The following is a 14,950-nucleotide window of genomic DNA, read 5'->3' as shown; positions in this document are numbered from 1 at the left end:
TGGTCTTGATCTCCTGACCTCATGATCCACCCGCCTCGGCCTCCCAAAGTGCTGGGATTAGAGCCACTGCGCCCGGCCTGCCTACCATGTATTTTTGAGAAACTTGTGAACCCTCTAGCAATCATGCTATAGAATTATAAACCTGAATTTCAGGTTATAATCTTAAATTGTCAGCTAAATTCTTAACTGCATCATTAATATTGCAAAAAAAAAATGTTGAAAGAAAAAGTGTATTTTTTTTGCACAGGTCCAGTTTTAGTTTGTTTTCTTTTGTTTGTTTGTTTTCAAAAAAGACCTTTTGGCCGGGCATGGTGGCTCACCATGCACTTTGGGAGGCTGAGGTGGGCAGATCACTTGAGATCAGGAGTTCAAGACCACCCTGGTCAACATGGTGAAACCCTGACTCTACTAAAAATACAAAAATCAGCTGGGCGTGGTGGCAGTCACCTATAATCCCAGCTAGTCAGGGATTGGGAGTTGAATTTGGGAGGCGGAGGTTGCAGTGAGCCGAGATCACGCCACTGCACTCAAGCCTGGACAACAGAGCAAGATTCCATCTCAAAAAAATAAATAAATAAAAATAAAAAAGACCTGTATACAACACTTCACAGGATAAAGTATATATCTACATACTATAAGTATTTTGTAAGATATTTTTGAAAACCTTTTGACTCAGTTTTGGTAGACATTATCCTCTTTTAAGAGATGAAGAAACATTCAGTGAAGTTATGGGATTTTCTTAGGGTGTATATAGTTAGTAATTAAAGCAGCCAGTAGCCAGTGTGTAAACCGAAGTATGATTAGAGTCCAGTGTTTATTTTACCACACAATCAAAAATCGTCTTCTCATAAGTTTCCAGAACTGCTAACTTGGACAACAAACATCCCTTACTCTGTGACTAAACACCAACAATTTTTTAAACTTTCTCTCTCCTTGGAAATCACATGCATTAGAAGAAAAATTAATACATCTGACATATGAACATATTATATCATCATAAAAGTCCCTGTGTGATCAAATATAAATTAAGCCTCCAACCAGAAAACTGTTTCCAATACAGTTTCTTCCACACATACAAATCTCAGCCCCTTCATAATACTAAAATGGAAGCTTCAACAAGATCCCTTAGGCCAAGGGTGTCTAATCTTTTGGCTTCCCTGGGCCACAATGAAAGAATTATCTTGGGCCACACATGTAATATACTAACAACAGCTGATGAGTTTAAAAAAATAAAAATCACAAAACAATCTCATGATGTTTTAAGAAAGTTTACAAATTTGTGTTGGGCTGCATTCAAAGCCCCCCTAGGCCACATGCAGCCCGCAGGCCAAAGGTTGGACAAGCTTGCCTTAGGTTTAGGGTAAAAAATAAACTTTCATTCACTGCCTTGAATATGACTATTTTCTGCATGCCAATGAAGAACTGCCACTAGAAATTAATAGAAATTGATCTATTCATAAATAAGCAACAGATCTTATCCTCTCTTTTCTTGTATTTGTGGTGCTATGCCTGGAAAACAGTAAAGCAGAAGGGTTAGGAACATAGGCTTCAACTCAAAGGCCAACTCTAATCAACTGGTACAGGCTACTGAAGTGCTAAGCTGATAAGAATCATGAAGCCCCAATTTCTGCCAAGAGCACAGGGCATGAGGAACAAAAGCAGGAGCGCCAGGTATCTGCCATCCACAATAGGGCAGATGCTTTGGAACTGAGCAGATCTGGCTCAAATCCTGACTTTGTCACTCACTAATTCTGACAGTGAACATGTTACTTTATCTCTCAGGGTCTTCCTTTCTTCTTCTGTAAAATGGGGATAGTAATAACTTCTCTTATAGGTTACAATGAGAATTAAACTATAGAACTTACGAATGCCCAAAACTGAAGACCTTATATACAGTAAGTGCTCAATAAATGCTTATTATTAGCTGGGGTTTTTGTTTTGTTATGCTTGTTTTTTTGGAGTGCAGTGGTGCAATCACAGATCACTGCAGCCTCAACTTCCCAGGTTCCAGTGATACTCCCACCTCAGCTTCCCAAGTAGCTGGGACTATAGGTATGTGTCACCACACCCAGTTAATTTTTAAATTTTTTATAGAGATAGGGTTTCACCATATTGCCTAAGCTGGTCTCGGACTCTTGGGCTCAAGCAATCCACCCACCTCGGCCTCCCAAATTTCTAGGATTATAGGCATGAGTCACTGTGCCCAGCCTGATTTTTTCTATTTTGTTTGTTTATTTATTCATTTATTTATTGAGACAGAGTTTCGCTCTTGTCGCCCAGGCTGGAGTGCAATGGCGGGATCTCAGATCACTGCAACCTCCACCTCCTGGGTTCACGTGATTCTCCTGCCTCAGCCTCCCAAGTAGCTGGCATTACAGGCACATGCCACCACACCAGGCTACATTTTGTATTTTTAGTAGAGACAGGGTCTCACCATGTTGGTCAGGTTGGTCTCGAACTGATTTTTTCTATTTTAACCTCAAGTAAAAATATTACTGCCAACATAAACCTATAATTTTAGAAAATACAAAAATCATACAGTTTATAATGTTCTTGAAGCATACCATTTTCTTCACCAATTTTATCCTTTTAAATAAGCACTCATTTACTTTGGATAGCTTAGATCAAGGTTTGCTGTTGTTCCTTTGTACCTAATTTTTGCTGTAAATGAAACTGAATAAAATATAAAATACCAGAGCATGTAAAAAGATGAGTATTGTTCCATAAAAGTTTGTTTCTCGTATGTGAGGAAGGGGGCACTGAGAGGGATCCCAATGTATGCAGGTAGTTCTGTGACTAAGGATGCAGTTACAGAGTAAAATATACCCTAGCCTGTGTATAACACACTTGCACTTCAGAATCTCCACCAGGGGCAAAAAACAAAAAACAAAAAACAGATGGAATAAAAAAGGATAAAATATTTTTATTCCCTTTGATCAATTCTACTAATTTTCCTTCACAAGCAATAAAATAGTCAACTAATATATCTCTAGCAGAAAATGACTTCCTCTCAAGCTTCCCCTTCTCAAGAGAGTTGATTTCAGAGATCAGATTAGAGATAGGCAGACAAACAGAGCCTTCTACCTTGTCAAGAGTCCCCAAGACCAGCCCACATTCAAAGATTGATATATAGCTCAGATTTTTTACAGTGATGTAGTAAGAATACACAGTTGGACCATAAGAGATAAAGACACAGAGAAATCTGGGCACAAGCTTCCTTATCCTCTCCCCCTCCTGTGAGACGATGCTCGAGCGTGCTGCTTTCTCTAACAAAAAAAGCGGTAACACGTGTGCAATGTTTCGCTCAGGGAAGCTCATTAGAAACTCAGTGCCCAAAGCTGTGTTTTGTTTTGTTTTGAGATAGAGTCTCCATCTGTCACCCAGGCTGAAGTGCAGTGGTATGATCTCAGCTCACTGCAACCTCCGCCTCCCAGGTTCAAGCGATTCTCCTGCCTCAGCCTACCAAGTAGCTGGGATTACAGGCACATGCCACCACACCCGACTAATTTTCATATTTTTAGTAGAGACAGGGTTTCACTATGTCAGTCAGGCTGGTCTCAAATTCCTGACCTCGTGATCCGCCTGCCTCAGCCTCCCAAAGTGCTGGGATTACAGGCGTGAGCCACCATGCCTGACCCCAGTGCCCACAGGTTTTACTGGGGACTTGAGAGGATGATCACTCAGGCACCCTCTGCCTTAGCAGTGGAGCAAAATTCCAGATTCCTAGAAGGAAAGCTGGTGTTCCCAGAAACATCTGAGGCATAGCCAACCAGCCTTATCAGACAGCGAAGGGTGGGAACACTCCTAAAATCCAAGTTCCCAGATACCAGCCAAGGGCAAGCTGTGCAAGCAGACCTTTCTAAAGATAGTAATTTCAGGCCTGCTATGTTAACTCTTTTCTGCACAGAGAGAAACCTTTTTTCAAAGTCCCATCCACACATAAAAGTAGCTATTTCTAACAGCCTTGTAGGCCTTGTACGATTTAAAGGCTTCTTTAAAAGACGGCACTATATATATCCAGTAGATCTGAAACATTCCAAAGTATAGTGAAAAATATAAGGCTTTAGTCAATCTATCTGTTCTCAACCAGTGTTTCTTTCTGATATTAAGTGACAGTGGACACTTAATTTCCTTTCATATCTCTTACCCAGAACTCCTCGGGCTGCGCTGTCTAGAGTCCCTCCATGCCCAATTTTCAAAGTCTGCTTTTTCCTCTTGGTCCATTCTGGAGAAGGCATTCCAGCTTCTACGAGAGTAATGGGGATGAAAAAAAGGTGATTACCACGACAAATTAAGTAGGATTTCCATAAACTTGGGAGGAAGAGGGAATGGCATTTTCAAAACAAATAAAAAGTATTATACAAACTTCACATGTTAAGAGACTATGACCTCGTTACTAGTAAAGAAAAGATTTTAAAATGTATATTCCCTAAATTATTAAGAAAGAGTATTCCAAAATTAGCTATCAAGACACTAGAATTCATTCTCTAAGAGAAAAATGGCATTTTTAAAAGGTGGGTAAATATCCAAACTAACCTGCAAAAATCTAGTAAATTCTTGGTAGTGGTGGGCTCTTAGAGAATCATGAAAAGAAGTTAATTTTTATATACAAAGATACTTTTAAAAGTCCTCAATTTCCATTTCTAAATCTCTTCCATGGTCTTTGCTGGCATCTCTAGCTACCTAACACTGGGAGTACATCTCATGCAGGGCTATTTCTAAATACACCAAATTCCCAAACTCCCTGTATTCGCTGTCTCCTTGAAATTGAAAAACCAAAATTTTCAATTCATTAAAGAAATGAATCTCAACAAAACATTATGTGGAAAGCAGCTAAGATTAAGTTGCACCTTAACTTCCTAAGCATTTAGATCTTTAAAAAGAGGATGCCAGCCTGGCTTATCTCATATTCCTGTTGTAAATATAAAGTGAGCCAGGCACAGTGGTTCATGTCTATAATCCCAGCACTTTGGGAGGCCGAGATGGATGGATCACTTGAACCCAGAAGTTCGAGACCAGCCTGGGCAACACAGGGAAACCCTGTCTCTATCCAAAATAAAATACAAAAATTAGCTGGGCATGGTGGTGTGCACCTATAGCCCTAGCTACTGGGGAGGCTTAGGGGAGAGGACTGTTTGAGCTCGGGAGGCAGAGGTTGCAGTAAGCCAAGACTGTGCCACTGTATTCCAGTCTGGGCAACAGAATGAGATCCTATCCTATTTAAAAAAAATAAAAATAAGGCAAAATAATGTTACTTGAAAGTATTTTGGGGAGACAGGGCCAGTGCTTCCTTCTGGGTAATTATAAATTGTTTTGATGATGGCATATAACATATTGAGAGAGTATTGACTATTAGATGTCAAGTGAGAAAGAAGAGAAAAGCAGGAACTGCTATATTGATCTATACCTGCCCCCAAGCCCGTCAAACCTTCCTTATCAACACTGACGCAGAGTAGAAAGAAAATAAAGCAAAGAAAACTAAATGAGTGGACAGACAAGGGAGGAGGGAAATCAAAGCAACAATGGAAATGCAGAAGCCAGATTAAATGGCCAAAAGAATGCTGGGTGGCTCGGCCTCCCAAGAAAATTACCACTCTACTGAGTCAGAACCATGGTCTCTGGAACACCCTGGCATCATTCTCTAATTATGACATCACTGTACTTAGAAGGGTATGGCTGTCTGCTTTGACATAAACTTCAAAGGCCAGACCTCAGTTTCAAACCCTTGACCTGTCACTTGCAACCCATCATGGATCTCTCACCCACAAATTAACAGAAACCTTTTGGGGAACTCTTTGTATTTTCAACCTGACACCCCTTGGAGTAGGAAGGCCCCATAAATATACTATCTTCCCTTTGTGCCCAAATATACCTCCTTCTAACTTGCAGACATACTGCCTCTACTATATAAAGTGGGGAATTTGGTTCACCCCACTGAACTAAGTATTCGTGGATTTTTATTAAAGTATTTTCTAGCTATAAAATTCTGGTACACTTAGGGCTTTGAAGGATCCCAACAGACAAAGATTAGGGATTGCAGTATAACAGGAATCAACGCAAAGAAAGACAAGGAATGGTATTGGAGGACACAACCACTGACTGTGGTTGTCAAACACAGCTAACATTAGAATGTAGGTATCTTTAAGAACCTTCCCAAGGCCGAGCGCAGTGACTCACGCCTGTAATCCCAGCACTTTGGGAGGCTGAAGCGGGTGGATCACCTAAGGTCGTGAGTTCGAGACCAGCCTGACTAACACGGAGAAACCCCATCTCTACTAAAAATACAAAATTAGCCAGAGTTGATGGTGCATGCCTGTAATCCCAGCTACTTGAGAGGCTGAGGCAGGAGAATCACTAGAACCCGGGAGGTGGAGGTTGCAGTGAGCCGAGATCATGCCATTGCACTCCAGCCTCGCCAACAAGAGCGAAACTCCGTCTCAAATACTTCCCAAGTAATTCTGACAGCCAGTTATAACGACATCTGGAAAGCCATAGCCTAACTAACATAAATACAGAATAGGCCAATCACAAACAATATAGAAATCAAGGATAATGAGAATGTCTCTAGCTAAAGATTCTAGCCTAGCAACAGCCTTGAAACAATCATTTTAACCAAGATTCAACAAGAAAATTCAGTTCTTAGAGAGATTAGCCAGAAGGCCAGAATATGGCTTTGTCAGAAACTTGTCTGAAAGAATGGTAATCATTACCTTAAGGATAACAAAAAAAGAAACCCAGAGTTTAGTTAACAAATCAGGAAACCAGCAGTTCTATATAGGAAAACTAAAAAACTATGATGACACCACAATACATATCCTTGATGCAATTCCTTACTTTGACGTCCTCTGAATGAGTCATCCTTTCAGGCAACAAAGCAAAACTTCAATAAAAGAATGAGTAGTCGTGATACTGGAATTAAACATCTGCAGGAGCGTGCCTATTTGCCCATAAACATTTAAATCTGTACTGTCAGTTATAATTCCCATTAGAATAATTTATTTTTGCATTTTTTTTAAGTGTAAAGTTTTCCATGGGACACTAAACAATATAAGAAAGTCCCTGTACTGGTTTAATGGCGAGACAGAATACGGCCAAACTCTGGAGAACCTTGAATAACCTAGCTAACTAGTTTTACAACCACAGGGTGCAGAAATCACTAGGCTGTCAGCTCAGTTAAGGTAAGAGGCAGTATCTTTTATCTTCAAGTCTCTATAGGCTAGCACAGACCTGGTTTAGTGTATATGTCCAACGAACTTAAGGATCCTGGATGCTTTATGTGTGAAATCATCCGAGTTGATTAAGGGGGTGATTCTTTATGCTCTTCTAGTATTTTCCCAGTATACGTGAATAAACGAATCAATAAAAAGAACACTCTCAGCTTAGTGACCAAGTTATATTTAGTGTTCCTCAAACGTGGTCCATAAACCACTTACACTGGAATCACCTGGAGCAACTATTTAGAATTGCAGTTTCCTAAAAATACCCTGAACCGTCCGAATCACAATCTCGGACAGGGCAGGGATTAGGAATCTGTATTTGTACAAGAGACTCTAAGTAATTGTTAGGCCCACTAAAATATGAAAACGACTTTATTAAGTCTTGGTTAACGAAGTATATCTGCATTTCCAATACATTCTGAGGAATGCAACTTTGGGGGTAAGTGCCAGTACTTCCTTTTGGGGTTCATCCACATGAACCCAACAAAAGCCTCCTGAGGGATCAGATTACAGAAAATAGGTCTGCACGCCCAAGGGCAGGGTTTTATTGTGTAAGTATGGGTTTTTTCCTCCCACTGAGAACAACTGCCAAGTAGGCTACAAGAGTTCGTGCCAGGGCAAGTCCAAGCCCGAGATGCCCGAGATTTCTGTCCAGAGCTAATTCAATGGTCATTCTCCCTTTCCCTTCCTTTTGTCTCTTGAATCACGAGCGTCGCAAAAAGCCTAATGTGCTTCCCCTCTCGTAGCGACCGCCTCAGCCTGGTCCCCACCCGGGCTGCAGTACCTGCCAGCAGCTTCTCCTTCAACCGATTCAGCAGCTCGGCTGAAGTGGGCCCTTTGGGCTTGTGCACGGCGAACACGCCGCTCAGGGACAGCAGCTTGGTAGCCAAAGCGGCCTTGGAGACCCTGGCTTCGGATCCGGTCCTGGCCGCGGCCGCAACCACCGCGGCTGCAGCCCTTGCTGGCGGGGTCGCAGCCATTGCTGCGACCGTTCCTGCAGTTTCAAGGACAGGGAATGTGTCTGTTTTCAAAGACGACGAAGACATAACCGCCGCCTCAGAAGCGGCCATACTTTTGTAGTCCAAACCTGTTTCATGGTGGAGGCGCACGCTGATGATGCAACAAGAGTGCGCCTGACAGGACCCTCTTTCTCATACCGCGAAGCTGCGCAGAACGGAGAGGTCACAAGGGCTTGTGGGAATTGTAGTCCATGGCCTTCCCATACAGACCAAGAGCCTGCTGTGCCCTTATGTTTTAAATAGAAAGTTTTAAATGTTGAGTTTCCTGGGGCTTGTGAAGATCCATGGCTTCCTGGGCTCACTGCTTCATTGACTGTGTTGTGCTCTTGCATTCAGGTTCAGAATTAGAAGACATCCAAATGTGAGCTCTATTGGAGTGAGGAACTTATGTACCACGTTTGCCGAGACATCCTAGATGTCTCACACGTTGTAGGCACTTAAATAAATATTTGAAAACGTATAAATAAGTATGAATTCTTCAAATTTCCCGAAGAAACCAAGCCAATGGTAAATCACTTGGGCTTATTTTGATGCTCTTCATGCACTCCTGTTTGCCGCCCTCCAAGCCCCCACTGCCTCCACTACAATTTTTAATAATTCCGATTTTGAATACCAGCTTTTCAGTAGGTTGCATTCCTTAGTACACATTGCTTAGATATCAAAAGGCATTCTTGCAATTCGTAAACTTTAAACTACTTTCCATTTGAGACCTTCTCCCTAAAAGTTATTCACTCCTCAACAAGACTGAGGAATATTGTTTTGATCCCAGCATAAGGCAGAGTGGAGAAAAATTACTTTTGCACCAGATACATTAAATGCTATCATAAGTATTGTGAGACAGATAAAGTTTGTCCTCATTGTTTTTTAGGTTTCTTTACAGTCACTCTTTCTCCTCATCATACTTTTGGACTTTAACATCTGGTATTTTAATGATGCCCCTTAGCTGCTCACAATCACCAGTTATGGGATCCCATTTGAACTTGCACCCATTTGTACAACAAACACATGGCAGAACAATTTATTAAAAGGAAAAAAAAAATTTGAGGGAGTTTTTTCAGGGCGGAAAGCTATAACTCCTAGAAGGAAGTCACCTACTCTTGTGGTCTATTATAAAAGCCTAAGCTAACTGAAAAGATTGGCATATCAAAAGATTAGTGGACACCTGGCCCTGCTTCAAGATGTTCGTTTTTCCAGGAAGATGTCATGACTTCAGAAGAGATGACTGCACCCCAAGGAGCATGGTGTCCTTTAGCCTCAGGAAAGAGTTCTCTGTTCTTGTGGCATGGAAGCAGAGAGCCAGGGACTTGCAGGGAAGGTTGGAAGGCTTGACCAATGACGACTTGGAGATTAGAGGCCTTTTCCCAATTGTCCAGACATCAGCAAGCCTCCCTGTTTCTGTTGTGGCTCTGGGGGTGAAGGATGCAGAGGGATGCAGAGGGAGAGCAGAACTAGGGGTGACAAATGATGCTTATATTCGAATTTTCCATCAGCTCAGTGTAGGACCAGAGTTAATTTGATTTAAACAAAATGAAGAAATTGATATTTCTTGCACGTTTGATTTCTGGGATGCTAGGACACAACTAAATTAATTCTACTCTGCTATCATATCGGCATTCTTGGGATCAGAAGCACCAAGTTTTGTTTTTCTAAGGTAACCAATATCTCCCACATTGGGCAGGCCTTGAATTCACAGGTTTTCTTGCTCCAATACAAGTATGAGTTTGGGCTTTTTGGTTAGAAGCAACAGAAAACTGATTCATACCAGCTTAGGGGGCACGGGGGAGATGATTTATCAGAAATACACTGGTACACTATTCAGAATCTAGAAAGTTCTCTGTCTCTGGCTGCACATCCTTCTTTTATGCTAATCACTTGTGTCTTTTTTTTTTTTTTTTTTTTTTTTTTTTTTGAGACAGAGTTTCACTCTTGCTGCCCAGGCTGGAGTGCAGTGGCGCAATCTCACTTCCCACAACTCCTGGGTTCGAGGGATTCTCCTGCCTCAGCCTCCTGAGTAGCTGGGATTACAGGCATGTGGCACCACACCCAGCTAATTTTGCATTTTTAGTAGAGGCAGGGTTTCTCCATGTTGGTCAATCTGGTCATGAACTCCTGACCTCAGGTGGTCCGCCTGCCTCAGCCTCCCAAAGTGCTGGGATTACAGGCACGAACCATCGCGCCAGGTCCACTTGTGTCTTTATTCCTCTTTCCTTCTTCTAATAGGCCTTTTATTGTAACTCTTCATTCCACATCCTTGTTTTAAACCATCCTATTTTGATCCAGTTCCAAAAACCATCTGGATGAAGTCACTCCAGACCACCTGTAGAACATAATACCTCATTCTTTCTATCCCTCTACCATGACACTTTCCTAGCTAACTTTCTGGCTTTATTTTTTCCCATGGCACATCTCACCTGACATACCATGAATATGATCTGGATGTTGGTTCCCTCCAAATCTCATGTTGAAATGTGATTCCCAGTGTTGGAGGTTGGGCCTGGTGGTAGGTGATTGGATCATGCGAGTGGACCCCTCATGAAAGGTTTAGCACCATCCCCCGGGTGACAAATGAGTTCTCACTCAGTTAGTTCATGTGAGAGCTGGTTGTTTAAGAGTCTGGGACCTGCCTGCTGTTGCTCTCTTGCTCCCACTCTCGGCCATATGATGTGCCTGCTCCCCATTCACCTGCTATGACTGGAAGCTTCCTGAGGCCCTCACCAGAATTAGATGCCCACACCATGCTTCCTCCACAACCTGCAGAACTGTGAGCCAATTAAGCTTCTTTTCTTTATAAATTATCCAGTCTCAGATATTCCTTTAGAGTAACATAAATGGACTAATTTATACCACATATTTTACTAATTTTGTTTAATGTCCGATGCCCTCTATCAGAATATCAGCTTCATGCGGACAGGAATATTGTATTCATTGCTATGTCTCCAAGGCCTAGAATAGTGTCAGACATAGCACTCAATAAATACTGGGTTGTTTTGTTTTATTTTGTTTTGTTTTGAGACGGAGTTTCATTCTTGTTGCCCAGGCTGGAGTGCAATGGCACAATCTCTGCTCACTGCAACCTCTGCTTCCCAAGTTCAAGTGATTATCCTGCCTCAGCCTCCCAAGTAGCTGGAATTACAGGTGCCTGCCACCACACCTGGCTAATTTTTTTGTATTTTTAGTAGAGACGGGGTTTCACCATGTTGGCACAGGCTTGAACTCCTGACCTCAGATGATCCGCCTGCCTCAGCATCCCAAAGTACTGAGATTACAGACATGAGCCACTGCACCCAGCCAATAAATACTGTTGAATGAATGAATGAATGAATGAATGAATGAATGAATGAATGAAACTTCTATAAAGGCTGGTGTGATGGTTAATACTGAGTGTCAACTTGCTTGGATTGAAGGATGCAAAGTATCGCTCCTGGGTGTTGCCAAAGGAGATTAACATTTGAGTCAGTGGGCTGGGAGAAACTGACCCACCCTCCATCTGGGTGGGCCCCACCTAATCAGCTGCCACCACAGCTAGAATAAAGCAGGCAGAAGATGGAAGAGCAGACTTGCTGAGTCTTCCAGCCTTCATCTTTCTCCTGTGCTGGATGCCTCCTGCCCTCAAACATCACACTCTATGTTCCTTGGCTTTTGGACTCTTGGGCTTACACCAGTGGTTTTCCAGGGGTTCTCAGATCTTCGGCCACAGACTGAAGGCTCCACTGTCGGCTTTTGAGTGGTTTTTTTTTTTTTTTTTTTTTTTTAAGACGGAGTCCAGGGGAGTGCGGTGGCCGGATCTCAGATCTTCACTGCAAGCTCCGCCTCCCGGGTTCACGCCATTCTCCTGCCTCACTGAGTAGCTGGGACTCGCGCGCCACCTGCCGGCTTTTTTTGTATTTTTTAGTTTTTCACCGTGTTACCACTCAGACTGGCTTCCTTGCTTCTCAGCCAAGCAGACAGCCTGTTGTGGGACTTCACCTTGTGATCCTGTGAGTTAATACTCCTTAATAAACTCCCCTTCATATACGTCTACCCTATTAGTTCTGTCCCTTGAAAGAACTCTGACTGAAACAGCGAGTTAGTGCCTGTTCCCTGAAAAGTGGAGTGCTGAACACATAAAATAATAGATGTAAGTCACAAGTGTAGCTTACCACACCTGACTTCAAATTCCATTATCTCATTTTACACATATGGAACAGAGGTAGAGAATAAAATCACCTAAAGTCATATAATAAGACTCCACCTTTCTAGACCAGCTTCCATGCTGCCTTCAACCACCCATGTACCTCAAAGATTCATTAATTAATAAGATTCAAAAATTAGGGACTCTAAATTTGTCACTAGCTCCCCCATGGCTGCATTCCTGGGGCACTTCTCTGATCGCTATCACAGGCATGTATGCCTGGGAAAGCTGGTCTTCACAAAGGCTTGTCAAATGTTGTTCACCTCTGCAACTTTCTGTGGATGGTAGAATCCGAGAAAGTAGCAATGATGAGTGCTTTTAGACCACATAGTCCAAGTCCTTCATTTAAAAAATGAAGTACAGGCTGGGTGCAGTGGCTCACCCCTGTAATCCCAGCACTTTGGGGGGCCAAGGCAGGTGAATCACAAGGTCAGGAGATCGAGACCATCCTGGTGAACATGGTGAAACCCCGTCTGTACTAAAAATAAAAAAAAATTAGCCGGGCATGATGGTGGGCACCAGTAGTCCCAGCTATTCGAGAGGCTAAGGCAGGAGAATGGCATGAACCCGGGGGCAGAGCTTGCAGTGAGCTGAGATCGCACCACTGCACTCCAGCCTGGGCAATGGAGCAAGACTCCATCTCAAAAAAAAAGAAAAAAAAAAAAGCACAAAAAGGTATTCCTAAAAACCAGGGAGAGAAAGCTGAGTATGCTCAAACCTGTGTGTAGACTTGAGAAAGACATAGTTTTAAAGTCCAGAGAAAAGGATGAACATGTTCCATCTTTTCAGGATTTCCATAATGAAATTTGAGAGAGCTGGAATGCTTTTAAAAATATCTTCTGTTATGCAATTGAAAATTCTCCTAACAGGGAAGAAAATGGTAAGGTAATTAAAGAAACCAGTGGCTGATTGCACAAGAACTCTGCTATGAACTGAAGAGTCTAAAGGAAATATGATATCTTGAGAAACAGGCATCTAGAAAATTTTACCTTCTAAGGTACAAATATCTGTAATGTTTAGATTTTGACCATACATTCCTTCTGTAATTAAGAAAAATAATAGCAACAAAATAAATCTTAAAATTAAGCAAAGAATGTGTTTTTATTTTTTTGAAAAAGGAAGGGTAGATTTAAAAAAAAAAAAAAACTAATACTAGGACTCATCACAAACATGTAGGAGTAAGGCCAGAAAAGCTGACATTCCAATTGATCTGAGAATAGGAAAACATTCCAGAGATAGTAGAATAAAACAAAACTGAACTTTTAAAAAAGATAGAAAAAGAGATAGATTTACTGCTTAAGGCCAGTAAGATAAAGGTGAGGGAAGACAAATGCCAAGCAAAGCTCTGACTTTTCCTGTACTCTTCATCAAAGAGAACAGTTTTTGGATGGAAATGGAAAAAGCAAACAATTAATAAAAAGAGAATGGTGTCCATAAGGGTGAAAAGATTGGAAGAGGACACCTCCTTAGACTAGCTGAGATGAGATCGTCTGGTCTCAACAATTATATCTTAGGGTTGGGGGAGAGGGGAAATATGAGAACTTACAAAAGAAACTGCTTAGGGAAACAGACTTTTGCTAAACATACATTGTGTGCTGACATAGCATTTTCTTATAATTTCTACAGTAATTCTCAAGTTATACTTGTGGAGAAAATAAAGTGTAGGCTGGGTGCTGGAACTTCACTACAAGGTAGATGTTATTATTATTATCCCCATTTTATAGGTGAGGAAACTGAAACTAAATGAGATTAGTTAATATGACCAAGGACACATTGATAACATAGAGTAAGTGGATATGTCAGGAGTTCCCAAGACCAATCTCAGGCTGGCTTCACTAGAAAAACTCAAGGATTCAAAAAGCTATAATACTCATGGTTATAGTTTCTTATAGTAAAAGGACACAGATTAAAATCAGCAAAAGGCAAAGCACGTGGGATGAAGGCCAGTTATCCTCTCTAAACTGACATATGCACAGTGCTTAATTCTCCCAGCACTGAAGTGTGACAAAGGTGTATGAAGTGCTGCTAATTAGGGAAGCTCACCTGAGCCTTGACATCCAGAGATTTTATTGGGGATCAGTCATGTAGACACAGCGCCTCCATGACTGACCTTAGGTACTCAGTCTGTAGTCCCCTAGAAATCAAACTGATACAGCAGTAGCTCAGGGCCTAAGGTACACAAAAACATTTTTATCAGGCGGGATACTCCACGGGCTTAGAGGTTGTCTCCCAGGAGCTGGTAAAGGGTCAGTCATTTCTTTTAAATGTGCAAAACTTGAGTACCCCAAGCTTACTGTCTGTATTAATCAGGGTTCTCTAGAGGGACAGAATAGGATAGATGTATATATAGAGGGGAGTTTATTAAGAAGTGACTCACACAGTCACAAAGTAAAGTCCCACTATAGGCCCAAGCTGAGGAGCAAGGAAGCCAGTAGTGGCTCAGTTCGAGTCCCCAAATGTCAAAAGTAGGGAAGCTGACAGTGCAGCCTTCAGTCTGTGGCCAAAGGCCCAAGAGGCCCTGGCAACAACTGGTGTAAGTCCAA

General features: G+C 41.9%; 1 protein-coding gene across 1 annotated transcript in view; it reads right to left on the bottom strand.

Annotated features, from left to right (window-relative positions):
- The window catches only part of TRUB1 (TruB pseudouridine synthase family member 1), a 37,492-nt gene extending 29,134 nt beyond the window's left edge, over window positions 1-8,358 (bottom strand). The window contains exons 1-2 of the mRNA XM_050804265.1: window positions 8,002-8,358; window positions 4,148-4,246 (exon numbers count right to left, since the gene is read on the bottom strand). Coding sequence (XP_050660222.1) covers window positions 4,148-4,246; window positions 8,002-8,287 — 385 coding nt within the window. The 5' untranslated portion in view covers window positions 8,288-8,358. The remainder of the gene's footprint in view (window positions 1-4,147; window positions 4,247-8,001) is intronic.
- Window positions 8,359-14,950: the final 6,592 nt, after the last annotated feature.

Source organism: Macaca thibetana, chromosome 9 (assembly GCF_024542745.1).
Source record: "Macaca thibetana thibetana isolate TM-01 chromosome 9, ASM2454274v1, whole genome shotgun sequence".
Classification (NCBI taxonomy): domain Eukaryota; kingdom Metazoa; phylum Chordata; class Mammalia; order Primates; family Cercopithecidae; genus Macaca; species Macaca thibetana.
This window is presented reverse-complemented; position numbering and strand designations above follow the sequence as displayed.